Consider the following 22,903-nt stretch of genomic DNA (forward strand, 5'->3'; position numbering starts at 1 on the left):
GAGGGAGGGGAGGGGAGGAGTCGTCACAGGGTTTATTTTGTAGTACCGAGGTTTTCCTTTTCACCCAAACTCTTCCCATCATCCCACACCTCTCCTTTACAGCCTAAGATCTCAAAAAAAAAAGGCCGTCCCCTCCAAACCCGTGCCCCCACCGGGACGGCTCACGCACCCATCCCCGCGCCCACCCCCTCACTGCAAAGGTGCCACGCAGCCGGCGGGGGGAGGGAAAACGGGGAGCGGGCCCCTCCGGGAGCGATCTCACCTCCTACCCCGGGTCCACCCTCCCTCCCAGGCCCGGATCCTCCTGCGCCTCCATTTTTGTTGTGGGCCCGGGAGGCAGGGGCTCCGGGGTGGGTAGGAGGGGTCAGCGGGATCGGCAATTCTCGTCCGCCGTCCTCCCTCCCCCCTCCCTCCTCCCGGCCCGCCCGCACCCCGGCATCCCCTTCCACCTCCCCGGGGTCTCCCCCCTCCCGCCCCTTGTTGCTAAGGCCCGGACCGTCATCCCAGCAACAGCCTCCTCAGTCATGTGACCGGCAATGGCGGCGCGGACGGGAGGTAGGTGAGCCCGGCGCCCCCACACCCACCGCGTGCCCCCGACCCTCCCCGGGGCCCGGCCCGCACCCTCGCCAGCCCCCCGCTCCCCTCCTCCGCCGACCACCGCACCCCCCCACGCGCTCGCAACCCCCGCGCGCACGGGGCGCTGGCCGGGAACGGGGGCCGCGGCCCCGGGCCCCATCCTCCTCCTCCTCCTCCTCCCGGCACCTCCAGCCCCGGCCTCCATCGTGGGGGTTCAACCGCCCCCGGGCCGCGGCCGGGTGGACACACGCCCTCACCCGGCGGCGGGGGACTCCGGGGCTCCCCCGAGTAGGGATGCGGGAGTTGGTGTCGGGTTGGACGGATCTGGGGGCAGGTCTGGGGTGGGGGTGCCTCCGGGGACGCCCCCTCCCCACCCACCCCGCCACCCCCCACCCGGGGACCCTTGCCCTTTCCTCGCCGTCCCTTGCCAGGGGCCCGCGGTCCGGGAGGGAGCCGCTGGTCCCGCGTCCGGCCTGGTTTGCCCCAGAGGAATGCGAGACCAGACTAAACTGTGGCCCCGCCTCCCTGCGCCGTGCCAGCAGGGCTTGGAGCTAGGGCACCTCGGTCCCGGGTCCTCTCGGCCGGCCGGGGTGGGGGGCGTTCCACCGTGCACATCACGGACCCGGGCCCTGCGGCCTGGCACTCCAGGGTTTCCTCCTCAGGGCCCCTAGGATGGAGGGAGGCACGCACGGACAGCGGCTCCTTCTTGGGATGAGTCAAGGAATCGAGGTCACACCAGTGGTCCCTCTTCCTGATGGAGCCGCACTTGGTTGTGGGCACAGACCTGGAGCTGGATGTGTGACAGGCCCGGGGGTGTGGGGGGTGTGGTGGAGACGTGGGGTCCCTCTAGCTGTGCTCCTGCTTGAGCCCCGCCCCTCCTAAATGCAGACCCAGGAGCTGACAGAGCTCTGCGGGCCCTGGGTTTAAAGGTGACAGGGAGAACTTTGTTGCTGCAGGGACGGATACCACTTTGCTGGCGTCCCTAGCAGACCTCGGCTCTCCAGGAAAGGCCCCTGTCGGCAACAGGGACTTGAATTATTTGAGGATGTGGAATAAAGAAATGAGTTGAGGAGCCTAGGAAAGGTTTCTGTCAGTGGCAGTCTGAGGGAGGTGGCAAGTAAGACCTTCATCCCCAAGGGCCCTTCTCTGCACCTCGGATCTCTCTCTGCACTGGGGGAAAGGCAGAGAGAGGAGTTAGTCTGAAGTTCCTGGAGCAACTTTGAGAGGCTGGGCATGGAATTCTGCAGGGGAGGCGAGGACACAGAAGTGTTTTGTTTCTGGGCTGGCTGGGGAAACGCTATCGTAACTCTTTACCTTCCTCGTCCCCAGCTCTGGTCAGCTGAGTGTGGAAGTAGACTTCTGGCACCACTTCCATGGTCTTTTCAGGTACCTGCACCCCAAGAGAACCCCGGTTCATGTTCCTCCCGTGTTCCAAGGAATCCCATGCCTGGTAGCCCTGCTCAAGGTCCCTGTCTGTTTCAAGGGCTCCTGAGTTGGGGCCTGTTGGGGTTGGAGAATCTGTTTCTTACTTCCTTTTATTCCCATCCCACTAGGCCACACGATCTCCAAGTAGCAGGGAAAAGGAGCGAGCCTGCATGCCAATTCTAAGCTCTTCCGGATCAAAGTGAGCACAAAGGAGGGGGTGGGAAGCCTCCCTCCCCATTTGAAGAGCCTTTATTTTCCCCCCCACCCTGAGGGGAAGGGACAGGTGGTTGTGGTCAGGGGAGAAATGAAGAAGGCAAGCTTGGCTTAGATAATATGAAATATGGAAACTCTAGTTCTCCAGCAGGTGCTGGTAGACAGGGGAGAGAGAAAAAACAAAAAACAAAACAAAAAAAAAACCAGTGTTGGCGGGTGGCCTTGAGGAGAACAGAGGTGATGTGGGGTTTGGAGGCACCTGAGTGGGACGCGCGTCAGGTGGGGACTCCCCACTCTGAGTCCCTTCACCCTGGGGGCAGTGTCGTTCGTCCTGTCCAGAATGGCAGCCTGTGGAGGCACCTGCAAGAACAAAGTAACTGTCTCCAAGCCTGTGTGGGACTTCCTGAGCAAGGAGACCCCAGCCCGGCTGGCCCGGCTTCGGGAGGAGCACCGAGTGTCCATCCTCATCGATGGAGAGACTTCTGACATCTACGTGCTCCAGCTTTCCCCACAGGGCCCTCCCCCAGCCCCTCCCAATGGGCTCTACCTGGCCCGCAAGGCTCTCAAGGGGCTACTGAAGGAGGCGGAGAAAGAGCTGAAGAAAGCTCAGAGGCAGGGGGAGCTCATGGGCTGCCTGGCTTTGGGGGGTGGTGGGGAGCACCCCGAGCTGCACCGCCCAGGTCCACCTCCTCTTCGGGCAGCCCCGCTCCTGCCCCCAGGAGCACGAGGGCTCCCACCTCCCCCTCCTCCCCTGCCCCCTCCCCTCCCTCCGCGTCTTCGGGAGGGGGCTGAGGAGCAGGAAAGCATCTGCCCCATCTGCCTGGGGGAGATCCAGAACGCCAAGACACTGGAGAAGTGCCGACACTCCTTCTGTGAGGGTTGCATCACCAGGGCCCTGCAGGTGAAAAAAGCCTGCCCCATGTGTGGCCGATTCTACGGGCAGCTGGTGGGCAACCAGCCCCAGAATGGGCGGATGCTGGTCTCCAAGGATGCCACCCTCCTGCTACCTAGCTATGAGAAGTACGGCACCATTGTCATCCAATACGTCTTCCCGCCCGGTGTCCAGGGGGTAAGAAGACCACAGTTCTCCCTGCCCGGTGGTTTTCTCCAAGTTCACTTTCTGACCTAAGAAAAATAGGGGATGTGGGCGGTGTGTTGTTAGACCTGATGTTAGGCATGATCCACTCTTGCTGTCGCCCAGCATGCCTTAGGATGTGCTCTGGAGCTGGTGGGGAGGGGGTGGCTCCTTGAGGCCCAGCTTTTTTTATCTCCATGACCCAAGTATGAGGGCTGGAGTGTAGCTCAGTGGTAGAGCACGTGCCTATCATATGGGGAGCCCTGAGTTCAATCCCTGCCCCCAAGAAAACCAAATCAAATAAGGAAAAAACACCAAAAACTTAAAATCAGATAGGACAGAAAGGCTTGAACCAGTAACCTGGCTCATGTGGATATGACAGACATTCTTGGCAGAAGGAAAGTCTGGAGTTGGTGACCCAGGTACAGGCAGGGACCTGGCCATTCTAACAGCTGGGGTGCCCCTCTGTTCCCGATTATAAGACAATAAAGTCTTGATGAAAGTTAACTCTAAAGGGAAGACATAGAGAAATGGAAACGTGAGGCAGTGGCCGATCGTTAGTATTTGAGGTAGAGGGAATGTCAAAAGATAAGTTTTTCGCCGGGCGGTGGTGGCGCACCCCTTTAATCCCAGCACTCGGGAGGCAGAGCCAGGCGGATCTCTGTGAGTTCAAGGCCAGCCTGGGCTACCAAGTGAGTTCCAGGAAAGGCGCAAAGCTACACAGAGAAACCCTGTCTCAAAAAAAAAAAAAAAAAAAAAAAGATAAGTTTTTCTTGTTGTCACATTTTTGCTGAGTTATCTGGAAAGTAACTTCCATCACTCTGAGAGTCCATTTGTCCCTGAATTGAGACTTGAGGGATTAACAGTAAATTATGTCCAGATACAGGCTCCTGCTGCCCAGACCCCAAAGCTACCCCTCCCCTGAAAGGCTGTCAGTCTGTTGGGAATGACCCTCCACTGGGATCCAGGCCTTTGAGACACTGCTCTCTGCCTCCTCTCAGGCTGAACACCCGAACCCAGGAGTTCGGTATCCTGGTACCACACGGGTGGCCTACCTCCCGGACTGCCCCGAGGGCAACAAGGTGCTGACCCTGTTCCGAAAGGCATTTGACCAGCGCCTCACCTTCACCATCGGCACGTCCATGACCACAGGGAGACCCAATGTCATCACTTGGAACGACATCCACCACAAGACCAGCTGCACAGGGGGACCCCAGCTGTGCGGCTCCTCCTCATTTCCTTCCCCCTGGCTCCTCCCCTTCTTCCCATGTCTACTTTGGGGGAGTCATCTGTCCCCTCCTCTGGGAGTCTCCTAACTGGAGAAGACCACCCATCACTTCCTCAGTCTGTTTTCATCTTGGTCCTGATGTGTTCAGCTTAACAAACAAAACAAAAACAAAAAGCTGTAGACTCTGGCTTATCTTGGTTTTGGAGGTCCCTCCTCATGGGAAGTGGGGAGGGGTCTGAATCTGGCCTCTCCGGAGTCACTCAAAATGAGGGTGGGTAATAATGAACAAATCCAAGCAGCTGACTCTGACCCTCGTCTCTCTTTGCCCCAGGTTTGGGTATCCGGACCCCACCTACCTGACCAGGGTGCAAGAGGAACTGCGAGCCAAGGGCATCACAGATGACTGAAGGCCGCCCCCTTTGCCAAGGCCCTGCTGCCCTCTTCCACTAGGATCCAACGGAAGCCTCTGTTCTCCTCTCTCTCCGCCCCCACACCACCCACACGAGGGGATTTGTCCGACTGAGGTGGGAGTTCAGTGGGGAAGGGGACAGTCCCTTCCCCTGCCCCCCATTGGCCAAGTGCTTCTGTGGCCTGTGAGCCACGCCCTCTGCAGAGGCTGGTTCAGGGCTCCCTCCCTGCACTCCGTGTACATACTCTCTATACCCCTGCTCCCCCAGTGTCCTTGGCTTTTCCTGGTATGCACTGTTGTCCAGTGACTGGGCTGAGAAAGGACCTGGGTAGGGGGACGGAGGTCTCGAGCTCCAGCCCCTGGATACTGTACTGTCTCACCTTGGACTGATATTAGCTGCCACCCCCCAGCCAGCTGTGTGTTAAGATAACAGTAGTCCTACCTTAACGGACCCTTTCTCTCCTGTGTCTGTCTCTGTCAGTCTGTCTTTCTCTCGCTCTTCTCTACCCCTATAAGGAGCCTCCTCACCCTGTTCTGGAATTGCTGCCAGACTGTAGCTTTTAATTTAATAAAAATAAAGTAAAATATGCAACTCCAGGCCACACCCGTTTTCTGTTCCTTGGACAGGGTGGGGTGGGGAGCAGGCCCGCTGAGACGGAGCTGGGGGAATGGGGAATCCTTGCGTGCCTGCACAGTCCCTTTACCTCCGGGGACCCTGGGGAACGGGTAGAACTAGTGGGGGGCGCTGCAATAACCCTGCAAAGCCCTAGGCCACATCTGGATGGATGGGATCGGGATTAAGAGGGGTTGGTTTGTTGTTCAACTCCGTGGAGCAAGGAACAACCCTACCCCTTCTGCGAAGTTTGGCTGAGGTGGGAGTGGGGGCGGAGCCCGGCAGGGGGGCGGATTCGGCCGCAGCAACTCCCCGGACGCACGCAGGCCTCAGAGCCCCCCAGCTTCCGTAGCCCCTCGGCCCTGAAACCTGAAGCAGGGTAGGGGGTCCAGCATGAAGCCCCCGGACCGCCCCACCCCTGGCCGCACTGACCGGATACTGGGGGTCATGGGGGGCATGCTGCGCGCATGCGCCGTACCCGGGCAGGAGGGGGTAAGAAGGAGGGACCGCGGGTGGGGTCGGGGGTCTTTAGAGGGACTTCAGGAGAATTGCACTCCACGATTCAGTTTACCCGCAAACAAAAGTTATATGGAGCAGTAGCAGGGATCCTTAAGTTCGCTTATAAAGGCCATAGGCCAGGTTCTTGTTGAACCTTTCAAAATAATGCGCAGTTGGACAGGAGGGAGAGGGAAGGGGGAGGTCAAGGCAGCCCGGGGGTGGGGGGTCCTTACAGTGACTCTGTCCCAGCAGACCCCGAAGAGAGATCCCTTAGGGCCTGGGAGTACCAGGACAGAGAGTGATTGTACCGAGAAGGTCCAAACAGGGGAGCGCGAACCTGAGGTCCGCGCCTGGGCTCTGCAGCCGGGTAAGAAGCCGGGCTTGGGTGGGGCACAGTTTGCCATCCTGCGCCAAGTGCTGACTTCAGACAGATCCTGTTCATAGTAACATAAAGGTTTGCACCCAATTTGCATGGGACCATTTAATCGCAGACACCACGCTTCTCTTCGCCTTCTAGCCCGATGTGTGTCCTCACTTCGGCGGGTCCCCAGCCCCCGAAGGCGGAGTGGAGTGTCCCCGCGCCCCACCCCTGGCCCTCGGCCAGCTCAGGCGCCTGGACTTCGCCTTAATTGGTGATTAGTTTTAGCTTGGAGTTCTGGGGCCTGGAGGAAAGAAGGGTCGGGGGAGAGAGGGCGGCCCCTGGGTTGTGTTCCTCACAAAGTGTTCCCCATACACGCGTGCCCTGCGTGGGGCGCAGGGGGTGGGGTGGGGGAAGACAGCCAGAACCCCAGAACGTTTCACACGAGCCAAGGCCCCATCCAGAAAGGAATCCTTCATCTCAGGGGCTAGGGGGCGACCGAGGCAGACCCCCACCTCCAGGCTTCTCGCCTAACCCGGCGCCCCGCAGCCGCAGCTGGGATGCCAGAGGGCGCAGGATCTCGGGCGGGGGAGCCCAGGCCCGGGAGGAGGGGTGGAGGTCTCGGGACGTGGAGTGGAGCTTGGTGGAGCCCGGGGGAGGGGGCTGGGGCAGCGGGAGGGGGAGGCGGAGCTGGGCCGCAGAGGCCCCTCCCCGCGGCAGCACCGCGGCCCGGCCTGCTACTCCGCTCGCCGCGCGGCCCGGACCCGCGCACCTCCTTGGCTCGGGCAGTCGGCCCCCGCACCACCCCGCCGGGGCCTAGAGCCGCCTCTGAGCCGAGGCCGGAGACGGAGCTGGAGCTGCTGTCGCATCCCGGCCGGGCCTCCCCCACTGTCCCTCCCCCTCTGGCTGGACATCAGGACCCCGGGCCCCCCGCACCGCCAGGGTTCCGGAAACCCTCCCCGCCCAACTCGGCGGCCCGGCCCCGCACGGCCCTCCCTCCACGCTCCCCTGCCCCGACTTCCGTCTACTCCTGGACCCCCGCTTCCCACCCCTTTCCTCCCCACCCCCCACCCCCCGCATCCCCAAGCCTGGACCCCGGTGGGAGGGAGGGGGGTGTGCGCCCTGCGCCGTCCCCGCCCCGCCCCCCGTGATTCCCCCTGCATGGCCGGCCCGGGTGGGGGGTGCGGGGGGGCCCGGGCGCCATGCGGGGGGGTCACAAGGAGGGTCGCTGTGCCTGTCCCCGAGTGATCCGAAAAGTGCTGACAAAATGCGGCTGCTGCTTCGCCCGGGGGGGACGTGGTGAGTGTGAGGTCCTGGGGGACAGCCTTGAGTAGGGGGTGGTGGTAAGCTTGAGCTGGGGTTTGGGGCATCTGCTTGCTCCGGCCCTAGGGATTCAGGGTTGGAGCCTCTGTGTTTTCCAGGACAGCGATTTAACAGAGACTATCTAAGGTCCTTCCCACTAGATTTCTACTCGTTCAAGTTGAGGGGATTGGGGAAGGATCAGAGGACTCATTGCTGTAATCAGCTGGCTAGGAGGAAAAATTCTCTCACGATCTTCTTAGGCCCAGAACCATGTATCTTCGCTCACATCACTTGGCTGAAAAAGTATTCTGAGAAGAGAGCAGGGGAATGAGAACTGGGGGGTGGGTGGGGTGACTGTCTGTAAGGGGCTTTGAAGGAACTCAGATGGCAGCTTTTCTCAATTGCTGACCAGAGATAACCCCCTGCTGCGCTCTCCTCACGGCCTCTCTGTTGGGTATGTGCATGTGCTGGAGAGGTGGGCAGTCCAAAAAAAAAAAAAAATTATATAGTAATTACTGCCGCTGGAGGAGGGGTCTGGGGGTGGCAGACAGCCGAGCTCTCCCGTTCTCACCCCTCTCTGGGAGAATGGTCTGTGCCTATTGGAAGGGGGTTGTTGTAGGAAAGCAGATGGCTACCCCCCAGTTTCCAGTATCTGCCCAGATGGCTGCCCCCACCCCCATATCTGTGCTGTGCTCAGGGTATGGGGAACCTCCGCGTGGAACTGGGGGAGTACAGGCCTCGGAGCCAGGTGCCCTTGCAAAGATTTCTATCCTGGCCAGTTCAAATGAGAGTTGGCAAAAGAGGGAACCCTGGAAGACAGGGTCTGAACAGCACGGAGAGGACAGCCTGGAAATCCCCCTAGGACCCCAAGTCTGGCGCTGGGGCAATGTCCGTCAACTGCTCTCTTTTTCTCCCGTTAGAATCCTACTCCATTGCTGGTAGTGAGGGGAGCATGTCAGCCTCTGCTGCCTCAGGTCTAGCTGCCCCGTCTGGCCCCAGCTCTGGCCTCAGCTCTCACCCCTGTTCTCCGGTCCCCCCTGGGCCAGTAACTGGCCTGAGGAGATGGTTGGATCATTCCAAACATTGTCTCAGTGTGGAAACTGAGGCAGACAGTGGTCAAACAGGACAATATGATGAGGTGAGCGGGGAGTGCCACAGAAGTAGGGCCTTCAGGAAGGACCCTGGGAAAGAGGGCAGCAGGTTGGGGGTCACTGGTCACTGGGGAACCCATCTACTGTTCGTGACCTCAGTCACCTGTCTGGCCTTAGAACTGGATGCTGGAACCAACGCTAGCCACAGGAGAGAGGTTGCCAGAACTAACCTTACTGACTACATTGTTGGAGGGTCCTGGAGACAAGACACAGGTATGAAGAAATAGAGCTGGGCATGTGGCATGCACCTGTTCAGGGCCAACTTCAGCTACGTATCAAGTTCCAGGCCCTCCTGGGCTCTAGGAGGCCATGTTTCAAAATCAATCAAACAACGGCTGGAGACGTGTGGTTCAGTGGCTAGGCACACTTGCTACTCTTCCTGAAGACCCAAGTTCAGTTCCTAGCACCCACATTATGTGACTCAAAATTACCTGGATCTCCAACTCCAAAGGACCCAGTACCCTCTTCTGGTCTCTGTGGGTACCAGCACACACGTGATACCCCCAATACCTAAATAAAACAATAATAATAATAATAATAATAATAATAATAATAATAATAATAAATAAAAAATAATAAAATAAATCTTAGGCCAGGTATGATGACCCACACCTTCAATTCCAGCACTCAGGAGGCAGAGGCAGGTGGATCTCTGTAGGTTTAAGGCCAGCCTGGGTTTATATAGCAAGTTCCAGGACAGCCAGAACTACATAGAGAGACCCTGTCTGAAAACAAACAAACAAATGAATATCGATCTGAAAAGGCGCTCCTCACTGAAAAGATATTCTTTTTTTGCCCTGGGATGCTCTTACCTTCTAGCCACCTGAAGAGGAGACTTTGTCTCAAGCTCCCCAGAATGAGGAAGAACAGAAGAAGCTCGCCCTGGAAAGGAGTATGTAAGTTCACAGCACACTCCAGTTCCCGAGCTTCCACAGGATTGGCCCTCCGGGGGTGGCTGTGGTGATGGAGGGTCATTTATAGTCCAAGAAGAACTGCCTGAGCTGAGGATGTCTCTGGACTCTGAAGTGATGGCATCCTTGCACTACATTGTCCTCCCTAGGTTTGTCCTGAGTGAGCTGGTAGAAACAGAAAAAATGTACGTGGATGACTTGGGACAGATTGTAGAGGTAGTTCTCTCCTCTTCGCAGCCACGGTCCACTCACCCTTTCCCTCTGCCTGGGGACACCTTCAAGAGGTGGTGCTCCTCTCTACCAGCTTCCTAGTGCCCTTACTTCTGGACTTGGTGTTGGGGCTACCCAGAGCCGAGGTTACATGCTCACAGTCCTGTCTCATCCTTCCCACAGGGTTACATGGCTACCATGGCTACTCAGGGGGTCCCTGAGAGTCTTCGAGGTCGCGACAGGATTGTTTTTGGGAACATTCAGCAGATCTATGAGTGGCATAGAGAGTGAGTGATGAAGCGCTGAGCCAGGTGCTGGGGAGGGCATGCATCTAGTAATCTCTCCTAGATTCTGTGTCTGAGCCTCGGGTCCCCTGGGACTCGAGGAGCCTTGGAGTTTTGTAGGGAGAGTGACTAGGGCATGTGACTGAAAATCTGGGGTGTGTGAGGAGGCTGAGTGGTCTGAGGCGTGTCTCCCAACTCTTCCAGCTATTTCCTGCAGGAGCTGCAGCAGTGTTTGAAAGATCCTGATTTGTTGGCTCAGCTGTTCATCAAACATGTGAGGCCGGGCTGTAGCAGGGGAAGGACTTGGGATGGGTCCGGGCTCAGTGGAGATGTGCCCTGGGTTGCCATGCCATCATCTACTCAACATTACCCCTGTTAGGAGCGCCGGCTGCATATGTATGTCGTCTACTGTCAGAATAAGCCCAAATCAGAACATGTGGTGTCAGAATTCGGGGACAGCTACTTTGAGGTCAGTGGCTGGGGTGCCTTGGAGGGGGGGAGAGAAGCCGAGAATCAGCATGAACAGGCTTTTCATGTCCTGTCCTTGTCCCCAGGAGCTCAGGCAGCAGCTGGGACACCGTCTGCAGCTCAATGACCTCCTCATTAAACCTGTGCAGCGAATTATGAAATACCAGCTGTTGCTCAAGGTCAGGACCACCCTAGTCCCTGGGGACACAGCTGGCTGGGACAGGCATTTCCTCAGTTATCTTCAGGGTTCGGAAGGCTCTACAGAGGCCCCTCCCTGGTGTCCTCAGGGCTGGATGCGAGCACTGCTGAGGATGTGCTCACAACCTCCCTGGACATCTCTTCTTTGTGTCCTAGGACTTTCTGAAGTATTACAGCAGAGCTGGGATGCGTACTGACGAGCTGGAGGTGAGGTGCCCAGGAACCTTCTCTTAGTCTCGTGGGTACCTCAGTCTCTGGGTGGTTCAGGGAGGTCTGGTTTTTAGGGAGAGGCCCCTCTGGTGGTGATGTGTGGAGAGGCAACTGTCTGCCTCTCTGGAAAGGAGGCCTGTTGGCCGGTAATGGCTCTGTGTGTCCAACAATGCCCCTCTTCACCTCTATCCCAGCAAGCTGTGGAGGTCATGTGCTTCGTACCCAAGCGTTGTGATGACATGATGTCCCTGGGGAGACTTCGCGGATTTGAGGTATGGGAACGGGGCAAGAAACGGCAGTGCAGTGTTCTAGAGCTCAGGTCTTAGCACTCTGGATCCTTATAAGGAATCACCTTCTGAGACTCCACCAGGGTTAGTTGGGAGTGTCAGGGAGGGGGCTGGGGGGGGTGGGGGCGGCGGGAGAAGCAGATGCTCTGTTCGAACCCTTCTTGCGCTCTCTCAGAGGCCAGCCATGTCCTTTGGTTCCAGGGAAAACTGACTGCTCAGGGGAAGCTCTTGGGCCAGGACACATTCTTGGTGACAGAGCCCGAGGCTGGGGGTCTGCTTTCTTCCCGGGGTCGAGAGAGGCGCGTATTCCTGTTTGAGCAAATTGTCATCTTCAGCGAGGCGTTGGGAGGAGGAGGAGGAGGAGGAGGAGGAGGAGGAGGTCGAGGTGGTACACAGCCTGGCTATGTGTACAAGAGCAGCATCAAGGTGGGAACGGGCCGTGGGGAGGGAGCAGACTGGGGTGGGGTGACGCCTCGCGATAATCTGACTCTTGGGGTTGGTGGAGGGGCCTGCCAAACCTGAGGACAGTTTCTGTTTGCAAATCCAGGTGAGCTGCCTGGGACTTGAGGGAAACCTCCAAGGCAACCCTTGCCGTTTTGCGCTGACCTCTAGGGGGCCGGAAGGTGGGATCCAGCGCTACGTGCTGCAGGCTTCAGACCCTGCAGTCAGTCAGGCCTGGATCAAGCAAGTGGCCCAGATCCTGGACAGCCAGCGTGACTTCCTCAATGGTGAAGCTCCCATCATCCCTCCGCAGTAGGCTCCCAAGGCCCTTTGACCTCCGGAACCCTTCCCCCGACCAACCTCCAACCCTTGGTTCTTTGTGCCTGGCTTCTCCCCATTCTCTCTCTGCCCACCCAGAATCCATTGGCTAACTAGGAGGGCGGGCCGGTGGGAGGAAGGGAAAAGCAAAGGGGCTCCGTCTGCCTCCCCTGTGTCACATCTCTACTCCTTACCTTCCCAGCACTTCAGTCACCCATCGAGTACCAGAGACGGGAGAGCCAGACCAACAGCCTGGGGCGGCCAGGAGGGCCTGGGGTAGGGAGCCCTGGGAGGATGCGGCCTGGAGACCTGGCCCAGGTCAGCATGCACACACCTGTCAATGGCTCCCTCCCTTCCCTTCGGCTTTTGCCCAAAGGGGAGGTGCCCAGAGCACCCTTGCCCCTGGATGTACAGGTATGAGAAACGGTCTCCTACTGGGGTAGGAAGGGGAGGGCATTTGTTCCTCCCACTCCATCTCCTCTCTTCTGCCACGTTCCTTTTGTGTGACTTTTCATCCTTACCCTCTCCGGTTTAATTCCAGGGCAAGAGGAGGGTGGTCTGGTTAGGGCTTTAACCGGAAGAGGGGTGAGTGTCGGCTGGTGCCCTCTGCTGATCCTCAACTTGACTCTTCCTGCAGGCTCTCAGTGAAGCCCCCCAGACTCCTCACAACCCTCCAGCCCTCCCAGCTCTGAGCACCCCGCCCTGTCAGGCCAGGCTGGCCAAGCTGGATGAAGATGAGCTATAACTGGTGAAGGAAGGCCTTGGGAATGGTGCTGATTCAGCCACTGGGCCCTCAAGGAATCGGAAGAGAATCCTGGCGATGTGCCAGGGTCCTTTCTTCCTGGTGTGTGGAGGATGGGCAAGGCTGGGAGAGAGATCAACATGAAGGGGAGTGCCTAGACCCGAAAGGACTCTTCTCTGCACAAGGAACACAGGATCCGTCAGCTCCACTCCATGCATGGATCCCCTCAAATGTAGGGGCTTGGAAGGAGGGCTGGGGCAGGGACCAGATAGAAATGATTGGTTTTGTTGTGATTTTGTTTTCCAGTTTCCTGTGAATAAAGGTTTTGTTACATCACTAGGCTGCTGTCTTGGTGGTAGGAGATGGAGGGGCTGTGGTGGGAATGAGATTTGCTGGCCCTTCGAGGAGGGGTCTGAGGAGAAGAGAAGGTAGAAGCTGGATGTGGTGGCGCACACCTTTGATCCCAGCACTCGGGAGGCAGAGGCAGGCGGGTCCTTGTGAGGCCGGCCTGGTCTACAGAGTCTCAAAGGACAAACGAGAAGGGGGTAGACGATCTAAGGAGCCTCTGTCTTTGTCATCCACCGCAATCACAGCGTCGCTCGGTCCACGCCTGGGCTCAGGGGAAACCAGTGTTACCTTAAAGTAGTCTACCTTTATTCGGTCCTTCTGGGTTCTAGATTTATGCTTCGGTTCAAACTCCACCAGAAGGCTCACTCTACTGTGACCTCCTACTACCCGCCACACACACACACACACACACACACACACACACACACACACACACAGGCACACACACACATCTAGATACTAGTGTCTAAAATATCCAGGGTACCTTTGTTTGAGGCTTCCATGTTCTGCCGAAGAACGAACGGGACGGTGGAGAGGATCCAGAGTCTCCTTCGCCCTCTTCGGGGGGAAGGTATGTCCACACTGAAGAGGAGTGAGTTCTTTAAACCCAGACCTAAGAGTGGAGCGCCGAAGAGGTCTTCACCCCTCCCAACTCCTGGCACGGCCCTTGGGACAGGGGCAGCCAAGTGTACAGAGACCCAGATGGCCTCTGGGTCCCTATGTGTCTGTGTGTCCACTGTGTCCAGCAGTCCCCTGGGCTCAGTCACGTGTGCGGGAGCTTCCTCAGCAGACAATAGACCCCAGGGGTGGGAGGGTGTGGAGATGCTGGAGCCTCCCCACGGGGCCCAGGTCCCTCTGGCTGACAATGAGGGGAGGGATCCATAAGGGGGGGACAGGACGTAAGGCCCAGATAAGATTTCTGGGGAACAATGGGAGGAATTGAAGAGCAGAGGCCCACCCTCTCTGTACCCCACCCTGGGCTTTGGGGTCAGGGACCGGGGGAACCAGAGAGTGATGGGGGGGGGGGAGGTTGCTAAAGTGTCTTTGGATGGAAGAGGGGATGACAGCAAACAGCAGGAATGTGTGTCTCTTGGGGACCACAGGTACATGAGGTGGGTGGGTGGCCCCTTTGTGTCCCCGGGCAGCCAGGCCCACCAATGCCGGCTGTAATGGGGCAGCCGCGCCAGCAGCGAGTGGCATGCGGTAGGTTTAAACGTGTACTGCTGAATGCCTACTTTGAGAAGAAAACTGGATGTAAGGAACAGGATTTCAGGGCTTTGTGGGCTCCTATAAAAAAATTCAAATTAGGTCAATATTTCCCCTAAACCAGGCCCAGCCACCCCTACCTAGCAGAGAGGTGGGTAGTTCTCTGTCCCTGTCCTTGCTCACTGGGTATTAGCTTATACGACTGCTTTCTTGTTATAAAACACTTGTGTTGAGGGTAAGCTTGCTGCACGGGGAATGGGATTTGGGTGGGGAATCCCAGCTGGCAATGAGCTCTGTACCCCAGTGGTGGGAGTACTGCAGGGGAAAGACCACTGACCCAAAGAAACCAGGGGCCGTGGCTCCAAGTGTAAATGAGGAAAGGGACCCCCCAGTGAAGAGGTGAGGATCCCTGGAAGTGGCTGTGGGTCTCTTATCTCTCTACCGTTCCTCACAGCACGCCCCCAGGCTTTCAGGCAGTCAGATCCGGCTAAGGATGTCTGAGGAGGCGCCTAACAGGGACTTTTTCCACCCAAGCCTGACCCAAGGAGGTACTCTAGAGAGTACTCCCTGCAGGTCCGGATTGGACCCTGCTTTATGGAGGCGGGCTCAGGACTAGAGGAGGTGGGGTGTGGGGTGTGGGGCAGAGGGGTATTTAAGACCAAGAGACACTGCAGGGGGTCAAGGACAAAAAATGAGTGGGCCACTCGTCTCTGGGTCCTGCTCAGGCCCGGAAGAGGTTTCTGAGCTGAAGTCTCCGCTGAGCTCTAGGTTCAGGGAACCTCTCACCCACGCTCGGTTCCAGGAGCTTTTTGGGGGCGCAGAGGAGGCGGAGCTACCGGCGGAGCCCTGCCTACCCTGGCTGTGCAGGCTGCTGCGGAGGAGGCGAGCCTGCGGCTTCTGCTCTGGGCCGGGGGCGTGGCGCGTGCTGCTGGCTCGGGTCCCCCCGCTGCGCTGGCTGCCCCAGTACCGCTGGCGAGCCTGGCTTCTAGGGGATGCTGTGGCCGGAGTGACCGTGGGCGTCGTGCACGTGCCCCAGGGTGAGAGGCCCCAGCGACGACGGCCTGTTGGGGGTTCCAAGCTACGGGAGGTTTCCAGGGAGGAGCCCCGGGAGGCTGAGAGTTGGAGCAGTAAGGTGGTGGGTTAGTAGCAGTGTCCCTGCCGGGTCAGAGAGGGGGAATTTGAGGCTCAGTTTGGGAGCAGGACTGTGGGACTCCATCATGTTCGCCCCCACCCCCATCCCTCCTCCTCTGTGCAACCCTGTGAGACATCTAGGACTCTGTTCCACCTCAGAGAATGGAAGAGAGGCACAAAACCTGCCACCCGGGACGTGGGCAAGGATCTGTGACCTTGTCAGCCTCACGACCTCCCACTGAGGCCCATTAACCTCTCTGTTCCCTCGGATTTATAGTCCCTGATACCAGCCCAAGAGTGTGGTGAAGGGCAGTACCTGGAGGCTATAGACACCCCCCCCCCCCCGCCCCAACACACACACCTTTCCTTGTACTTCCTCCTAGGTATGGCCTTTGCCCTCCTGACCTCGGTGCCCCCGGTCTTCGGACTCTACACTTCTTTCTTTCCGGTTCTCATCTACAGTCTGCTGGGCACCGGGAGACACCTGTCCACTGGTGAGCAGCCAGACTGCCCATAACTTGTCTTTAGATGAAAATAGTCAGCCGGGTGGCGGGGGCGCACACCTTTAATCCCAGCACTCAGAAGGCAGAGCCAGGAGGATCTCTATGAGTTCCAGGCCAGCCTAGACTACAGAGCGAGATCCAGGACAGGCTCCAAAACTACACAGACAGACCCTGTCTCGAAACAAACAAAAAGAAAGAAAATAGTCGAGGGTTTGAGGCTCTTGAGGGTGGGGAAATAGAGTCTCATATATATATGTGTATAGTCTTAGCTGGTGTGAGGCTACCCCATAGGCCAGGTGGTCTCCAACTCAGAGATCTGTCTGCCTCTGCCCTGCCTCCCTCTTGCTGGTAGTCTGCTACTTGAAAGCTCTGGGTCTCTATTCCCCTCTGCCACCGTCCCTCACCTACTTGCTACCTCTCAGGATATCCCCAACCCATCCCACCCTCCCACCCTCCTTGCACAGAACTCTGTGACCCCCCCCCCTCACTGATGTGGATACAGAGGCGGGAGTTTACACCGATCTCCTTGTCCCCTGTGAAATTTGCTGAAATTTGGCTTTGAAGGGAAAGAAGAGGTGCACAGTCCGCTGAGAGCCTGCGGGAGGGGGCGCTTTTTGCCAGGGGGCGCACTCTTTCCCTCCCTGCCCACCGGTTCTCGGCTGCAGCATCAGCCCGGGACCCCAAGCTCTTCACGTGCAGGCAGCTAGCTTCTAAGAGGGTGGATCACACAGCAGCACCCGAGGCTCTAGAACTGAGGGAGTGAGTCCGGGCTGCTGTTCTGGCCCAGGCTGCACCGCTGCTAACCCTCTGCGTTTGGCCCCCGGCTGCAGGAACTTTTGCAGTCCTCAGCCTCATGACCGGCTCTGTGGTCGAGCGGCTGGTGCCCGAACCCCTGGCGAGGAACCTCAGCGGCGTTGAAAGGGAGCAATTGGAAGCCCGGAGAGTTGGGGCGGCAGCGGCTGTGGCCTTCGGGAGTGGGGCGCTGATGGTAAGGGAGGACCCAGGGCTGACCCCTAGGGGATGGATCCACCGAAGAGGACCGGAATAATTGGGCCTGAGGATGGGCGGGTGTGTGTGTGTGTGTGTGTGTGTGTGTGTTAGGAACAGGCCTCGGCGGCAGGTCCCGAGCTGCAGATGTCCACCCCCCTCCACCTCCTCTGCAGCTGGCGATGTTCGCGCTGCAGCTCGGTGTCCTGTCCACCTTTTTATCCGAGCCTGTGGTCAAGGCGCTGACCAGCGGGGCCGCGCTGCACGTGCTGGTGTCGCAGCTGCCCAGCCTCTTGGGATTGTCTCTCCCACGCCAGATCGGCTGCTTTTCTCTCTTCAAGGTGGGAGTGGGGGGTTGGGGGAAGAGGTTTCTAGAAGTCACGGGAAAAGGATAACTCGGAAGGGGAGGGGCGGAGGGCAGAGGGATGGCGTGCAGCGGGGAAGGAGGGTAAGGAAGCACGGTGCTGCGGCGCGAGGGCGCTGGGGAGGGGAGAGCTTGGCTCGGGTCTGCTGGGATGGTTAACGCCGGCACCCGGCCTTTGCTCACGGTTCCTGCCTGCCTGCCTGCCTGCAGACGCTGGCCGCGGTGCTCACCGCACTGGCCCGGAGCAGTCCTGCGGAGCTGACCATCTCAGCGCTCAGCCTGGCGTTGCTAGTGCCGGTCAAGGAGCTGAACGTGCGATTCCGGGACAGGTTACCCACTCCGATCCCAGGAGAAGTTGTCATGGTGAGGGCCACCCTAGGTCCCAGCCTGCCCCGTGCTGCCCCCCTCCCCCGCATCTTACCCATCCAGTGGATTCTAGAGGCTACCGGATCCTTGTAGAATGCCCCCTTGTGGAGTGCACAGGAGTCACAAGCGAGACGTCTCGTGGACACCTGTGCTTCTTCTCCAAGCATCTTCCGGAGCAATCGACCCACCAGAACCGCCCACCTGTCCTGTCCCACTTCCCGGGTCGAGCTGACTCCTTTCTTCCCATTGCACGTTTTATTCTCTCCTCACGGGCCTCTACCATAATCTACTGTATCTTCCTTTCACTGACCACCTGGGTAACTCTCTTCCTGTGTAAATAAATGCCCGAGCTTTCTACAGGCAATTCAGATATGCTTAGATATAGTCCAGCTTCTCCGCTCAGAATGGCTCAAGTGTATCTTTTGTGTCCATCATTCCCAAAGGACCTCCTCTTAGATCCTCTGTCTGTCTGTCTCTGTTTCTGTCTTTCTGTCTCTCTCTCCCTCCCTCCAGGCAAACACTATGCCCCTTCCTTCACGGTAGGCGAGATATAATTGTTAGGCATCCATTCCAAACACTCCGTGGCCTCACCCGCTGAGACCACCCAGCCCCACACTGGGATTCTCTTTCCCCTCGAGCCTCTTCTAGATTCTTCCACAAGCCCCCCTCTCTTTCTGGGCTCTAATTTGCTATTTCCCTCAGGTGCTTCTGGCCACTGTGCTGTGCTTTGCCTCGTCCCTGGACACAAGATACAATGTCCAGGTAGTGGGACTATTGCCTGGAGGGTAAGAGAGAGAAGACGCCTCTTCCTTCTCCCTCAGGAACCCCCTCCCCGTCCTGCCCCATCCTATCTGTCCTTTCTGCTCAGTTTCCCCGGAGCACCCAGCCCATCCTTACCCTGGGTCCTTCCCTGTCTAGATTTCCCCAGCCCCTCTTCCCCACCCTGGATGAGCTGCCCAGGATACTGGCCGACGCGCTGCCCATCGCCTTGGTTACTTTTGCCGTGTCCACCTCCCTGGCCTCCATCTACGCAGACAAGTATAGCTACACGATTGACCCCAACCAGGTGTGACTCTGATCGCGGACGCCAGCCTTACCCAGAGGGACGCCTTAGCCCTACTCTCCCATGCCTGTGTCTTCCTCCTCCTCACCCCGTTGCGTCCCTCTAGGAACTCCTGGCCCACGGTGTCTCCAACCTCGTCTCTTCTCTCTTCTCTTGTTTTCCCAACTCGGCCACACTGGCTACAACCAGCTTATTGGTGGATGCTGGTGGGAACACACAGGTAAGAGAGTCCTTGGTTGAGGAGAAAAGATGGGGTGCTCAGGCTGGGGTGACAACAGAGGATAGAGGCACAGGCGTGCCCCAATAGCATCTATACATTAGAGGATGGGAATGAGAGAGGGATTATAAGGAGCAGGATTAGACAATAGTCAAGCTCCACAAGGACCTCTGTAGGCTGTAAGCACTGACTAAAGCTATGGTGCCTCCGATGAACTAAAGATATAAATAACATGCCCTGGGGTGGGGGCGCACACCTTTGATCCCAGCACTTGGGAGGCACAGGTAGGCGGATCTCTGTGAGTTCTAGGCCAGCCTAGACCAGAGCTGTTACACAGAGAAACCCTGTCTCGAAAAATCCAGTATATGGGCTGGAGAGATGGCTCAGTGGTCAAGAGCACTGGCTGCTCTTCCAGAGGTCCTGAGTTCAATTCCCAGCAACCACATGGTGGCTCACAACCATCTGTAATGAGATCTGGTGCCCTCTTCTGGCCTGCAGGGATACATGCAGGCAGGACACTGAGTACATACCAATTTTTTTTTAAAAACACTCACACATACATAATAGCTGAATGTTGTATTACATACCCAGAATTCTAGGCTGACTGAAGCAGGGGGAGTCTGGGGCTGAGGCTGTCTAGGGTACATAGAGACTGTTTCAAAACAAAACGGCTGTGCTGGGGAGACAGTTCAGTGGATAAAGTGCTTGCTGCCCACGCGTGAGGAGTTCAAATCCCAGCTCCATGGGCATGGCGACCTGTCTTGAAGACAGAGATGGGGGATGGGGTGCCCTGGAGCAAGGGGGCTAGCTGGGCTAGGCTACCCTCTAACAGCGAGATCTGGGTTCACCTGAGAGACCCTGCCTCAGTGTGACAGAGGAAGGCTCCCAGTGTCAAATTCTACAAGAACCGGGACAGGGGTGTGTCATCTCTGCACATACTTGTACTGCTACACACACACACACACACACACACACACACACTCGCACGCACGCACGCACGCACGCACGCACGCACGCGCACACACACACAATAAAATGCTGACCTTTCCCATAAGGACCTCTAAAAAAAAATTACACGTCACCCTTCTCCCAGTATTTTTTGTTTTCCTTACTTTGCTGGTACCTTAAGCAGATGGGTAGCCTGCTTGTCACGCCGTCAGCACCAAGAGGACCTTTTAAGATGGAGATGGGCTGCAATGGCGAGGTTGACCTGCGTACATCTGAGAGATTTAACTGGGGGGCGGGGCTAAGTGTGACTAGCAGAATGTCAAGGCGTGGGTGAGGAGGGCATGTATGTGCCGAAGGTTCGGGAGGAGGGAGGACTTGTGAAGATGGGACAGGCTGGGCAGGGAGGCCAGCTCCCACGGGTGGGGGTGGAGGAGGTTCTTCCTCCCCCTTGTCTGTCTTTCCTTCCTCGCAGCTGGCCGGCCTCTTCTCTTGCATAGTGGTTCTCTCGGTGCTCCTGTGGCTGGGGCCTTTCTTCTACTATCTGCCCAAGGTAGGGAGGAGAAGAGGCACTGTGTGCTTGAGTGGGACTGGCTGGATCCCAGAGCCTTTGGACAAAGGCCCATTCTTCTCTGTCTCAAGGCTGTCCTGGCGTGCATCAACATCTCCAGCATGCGCCAGATGTTCTTCCAGATGCAGGAACTGCCACAGCTATGGCACATCAGCCGCGTGGACTTTGTGAGAAATGACATTGCCCCAGGTTGCCACTCCCCAGCATCCCTGGCTTCTGCCCTGGACCAAAGCTGATCATTCTGGTCCTAAGTTCTTTAATCCACACAACCTCCAACACACAGACCTCATGCGTATGCCAGAGAAAAGGGAAAGGTTGGGATTCGAGCTCATCAGACCCAAGTGTTTGTCTGGGGGCATTTTTTGAGTGGTTATGGAGATTGAACCCAGAACCCCATGAATATTAGCAGAGTTCCTTACCACTGAACTTCACCCCCAGTCCAGACCTCCCATCCCACACAGGGTCTGATTACTGTAGTTGGTGTGTACACTCTTAAATAAGCCGTGCTTCCTTTCTCCTGGGTCATCCTTACTCATATTTGTCCTTGAACCTGTGTTTCTCCTGGGAAATCCACCCATATCCATGTCCTTCAGGCTGTGTGGATGGTCACATGGGTGGCAGTAGTGACTCTGAATGTGGACCTGGGCCTGGCTGTGGGTGTGGTCGTCTCTATGATGACGGTGGTCTGCCGAACTCAGAGGTGAGCATAGAGACGGGTATGGTTGAAATGAGATACTTTGGGGTTGACTACAGCCAGGCCAGGCTAGGCTTGGAATCTGACCCCAGTTTCTTCCCTAGGGTGCAGTGCCTGGCGCTTGGATTGGCTGAGGGGACTGAGCTCTACAGGCCACTCAGAGAGAGCCACAAGGTGGGTGGGCACAGCCACAGGAGGAAGGGATTTGACAGGGCGTCTCTGACCCCCCCACCCTTTAGCTCCTCCAGGTTCCGGGTCTCTGTATCCTGAGCTATCCCACACCACTCTACTTTGCGACCCGTGGGCAGTTCCGCCACACCTTGGAGTGGCATCTGGGGTTTGGAGAAAGAAGCAAGGTGAGGGTTTTGGTCAGGGAGGAGTGGCCCTCTGGGATTGGGAGGCCTGTGATTGGAGGTGGCGACATTGTTTTCCTCTGTTTACAGCAGTCTCCAAAGCTGGGTGGTCTGCCTGATAAAGGTGAGTCTGGATGACAGAGAGGGAGATTTGCCTGTGAACCGAAGAGGCGTCTGGGTACTCCTGCCTTCTCCCATCTTAGGTGCTGAGCCCGTCAGGGTGATGATCCTAGACTTCAGCGGCATCAGCTTTGCAGATGCTGCGGGGGCCAGGGAAGTGGTACAGGTGAGGGCGCAGGGAAGCTAAGGGGAAACTCCTTGTCACCCCACTCCCTTGATTTGGGTTTAACCCCTCTGTCTGGTTCCTGCAGCTCACCAGGCGATGCCAGGATGCCGGGATCTGTCTCCTCCTGGCTCAGTGCAATGGTGTGTGGTGTGAAGAATGGGGGTGGGGGGTGGGGGGGACTGTGACTGGACACTTGGGGAGGGACTGGGGGCCCCAGCACCTGACACCCTTCCCACACAGCCTTGGTGCTGGAGACCTTGACTCGGGCTGGACTCTTGGATAGAATAACTCCAGAACAACTCTTTGTGAGTGTCCAGGACGCGGCCGCGCATGCGCTGGAGAGACTGGTAAGGGCAAGTAGCCTCAGGGGCAGGAGCCGGGAGGTGCTGGGCCAGGGTAAGGAGGAAGAGATGAAAATCTGGGAAGAGGGATTGGGGGAGAGGACTGAGGAAGACCAAGAGGGAAGTAGGGAGAAACTAACTAATGGACTGGAGGGCGGGGGCGGGGACACCCTTAATCCCCCAGTACATGGGAGAGGCAGAGGCAGGAGGATTTCTATGAGTTTGAGGCCAGCCTGGTCTACATAGGGAGTTCCAGAACGGCCTGAGATACACAGAAAGACCCTGTCTCAAAACAAACACACAAACACACACGTTAGGGAGTGTGGACCACCCTTCACCAACGGCGAAGACCTGCACTAAGGTCTCCTAAGGGCTGATTTGCTCCCAGAACACCGAGTCTCGGATACGGATGGCGGTAACCTAATATTCCTGAACTGTCCTTTTCTTCCCCAGAAGCCCACTGGCCCGAAGATCTGCACAGTATGGGTCTGACCAAGGTCACCCGGAGTGTGAGAGGGCCCAACAGTATGTGTGTGAGGAAGGCCACGGCCCTTGAGCCCCCCGCCAAATGCAACCAATAAAATGAAGCTGAGACTACCTGCAGCCCATGA

At 57.6% G+C, this 22,903-nt stretch overlaps 3 protein-coding genes across 10 annotated transcripts; all 3 read left to right on the forward strand.

Moving 5' to 3' along the window:
* Positions 1 to 419: 419 nt before the first annotated feature.
* Dtx3 (deltex E3 ubiquitin ligase 3) lies at positions 420 to 4,948 on the forward strand. 7 transcript variants are annotated; one of them, XM_059245714.1, is made up of 5 exons: positions 420 to 559; positions 1,906 to 1,962; positions 2,130 to 2,200; positions 2,554 to 3,283; positions 4,291 to 4,942. In XM_059245714.1, exons 3-5 carry the CDS (start codon positions 2,172 to 2,174, stop codon positions 4,603 to 4,605), a joined length of 1,074 nt encoding a protein of 357 aa, XP_059101697.1. In that variant the 5' UTR covers positions 420 to 559; positions 1,906 to 1,962; positions 2,130 to 2,171; the 3' UTR covers positions 4,606 to 4,942. The 7 variants fall into 7 exon arrangements, with proteins under 7 accessions (XP_059101697.1, XP_059101695.1, XP_059101696.1 ...); XM_059245712.1 differs by having other exon boundaries at positions 420 to 555; XM_059245713.1 differs by lacking the exon at positions 420 to 559 and adding an exon at positions 738 to 864.
* Positions 4,949 to 5,837: 889 nt separating this feature from the next.
* Arhgef25 (Rho guanine nucleotide exchange factor 25) lies at positions 5,838 to 13,148 on the forward strand. 2 transcript variants are annotated; one of them, XM_059245718.1, is made up of 16 exons: positions 5,838 to 6,031; positions 6,290 to 6,404; positions 8,618 to 8,835; positions 8,966 to 9,061; positions 9,668 to 9,744; positions 9,909 to 9,975; positions 10,153 to 10,256; positions 10,458 to 10,527; positions 10,633 to 10,722; positions 10,808 to 10,900; positions 11,076 to 11,126; positions 11,324 to 11,401; positions 11,618 to 11,842; positions 11,964 to 12,144; positions 12,378 to 12,589; positions 12,813 to 13,148. In XM_059245718.1, the coding sequence occupies exons 1-16, from the start codon at positions 5,933 to 5,935 to the stop codon at positions 12,918 to 12,920; spliced, it is 1,884 nt and encodes a 627-aa protein (XP_059101701.1). In that variant the 5' UTR covers positions 5,838 to 5,932; the 3' UTR covers positions 12,921 to 13,148. The 2 variants fall into 2 exon arrangements, with proteins under 2 accessions (XP_059101701.1, XP_059101702.1); XM_059245719.1 differs by lacking the exons at positions 5,838 to 6,031; positions 6,290 to 6,404 and adding an exon at positions 7,500 to 7,694.
* Positions 13,149 to 15,162: 2,014 nt separating this feature from the next.
* On the forward strand, positions 15,163 to 22,889 carry LOC131895339 (solute carrier family 26 member 10). The gene is made up of 17 exons (XM_059245780.1): positions 15,163 to 15,508; positions 15,986 to 16,096; positions 16,936 to 17,093; positions 17,269 to 17,433; positions 17,667 to 17,819; positions 18,525 to 18,607; positions 18,741 to 18,888; positions 18,992 to 19,105; positions 20,523 to 20,600; positions 20,690 to 20,785; positions 21,212 to 21,318; positions 21,417 to 21,486; positions 21,552 to 21,712; positions 21,756 to 21,951; positions 22,037 to 22,091; positions 22,192 to 22,298; positions 22,746 to 22,889. The coding sequence occupies exons 1-17, from the start codon at positions 15,163 to 15,165 to the stop codon at positions 22,782 to 22,784; spliced, it is 2,187 nt and encodes a 728-aa protein (XP_059101763.1). The 3' UTR covers positions 22,785 to 22,889.
* The last annotated feature ends 14 nt before the right edge of the window (positions 22,890 to 22,903 follow it).

The sequence above is a fragment of the Peromyscus eremicus genome, chromosome 18 (genome assembly GCF_949786415.1).
Source record: "Peromyscus eremicus chromosome 18, PerEre_H2_v1, whole genome shotgun sequence".
Classification (NCBI taxonomy): domain Eukaryota; kingdom Metazoa; phylum Chordata; class Mammalia; order Rodentia; family Cricetidae; genus Peromyscus; species Peromyscus eremicus.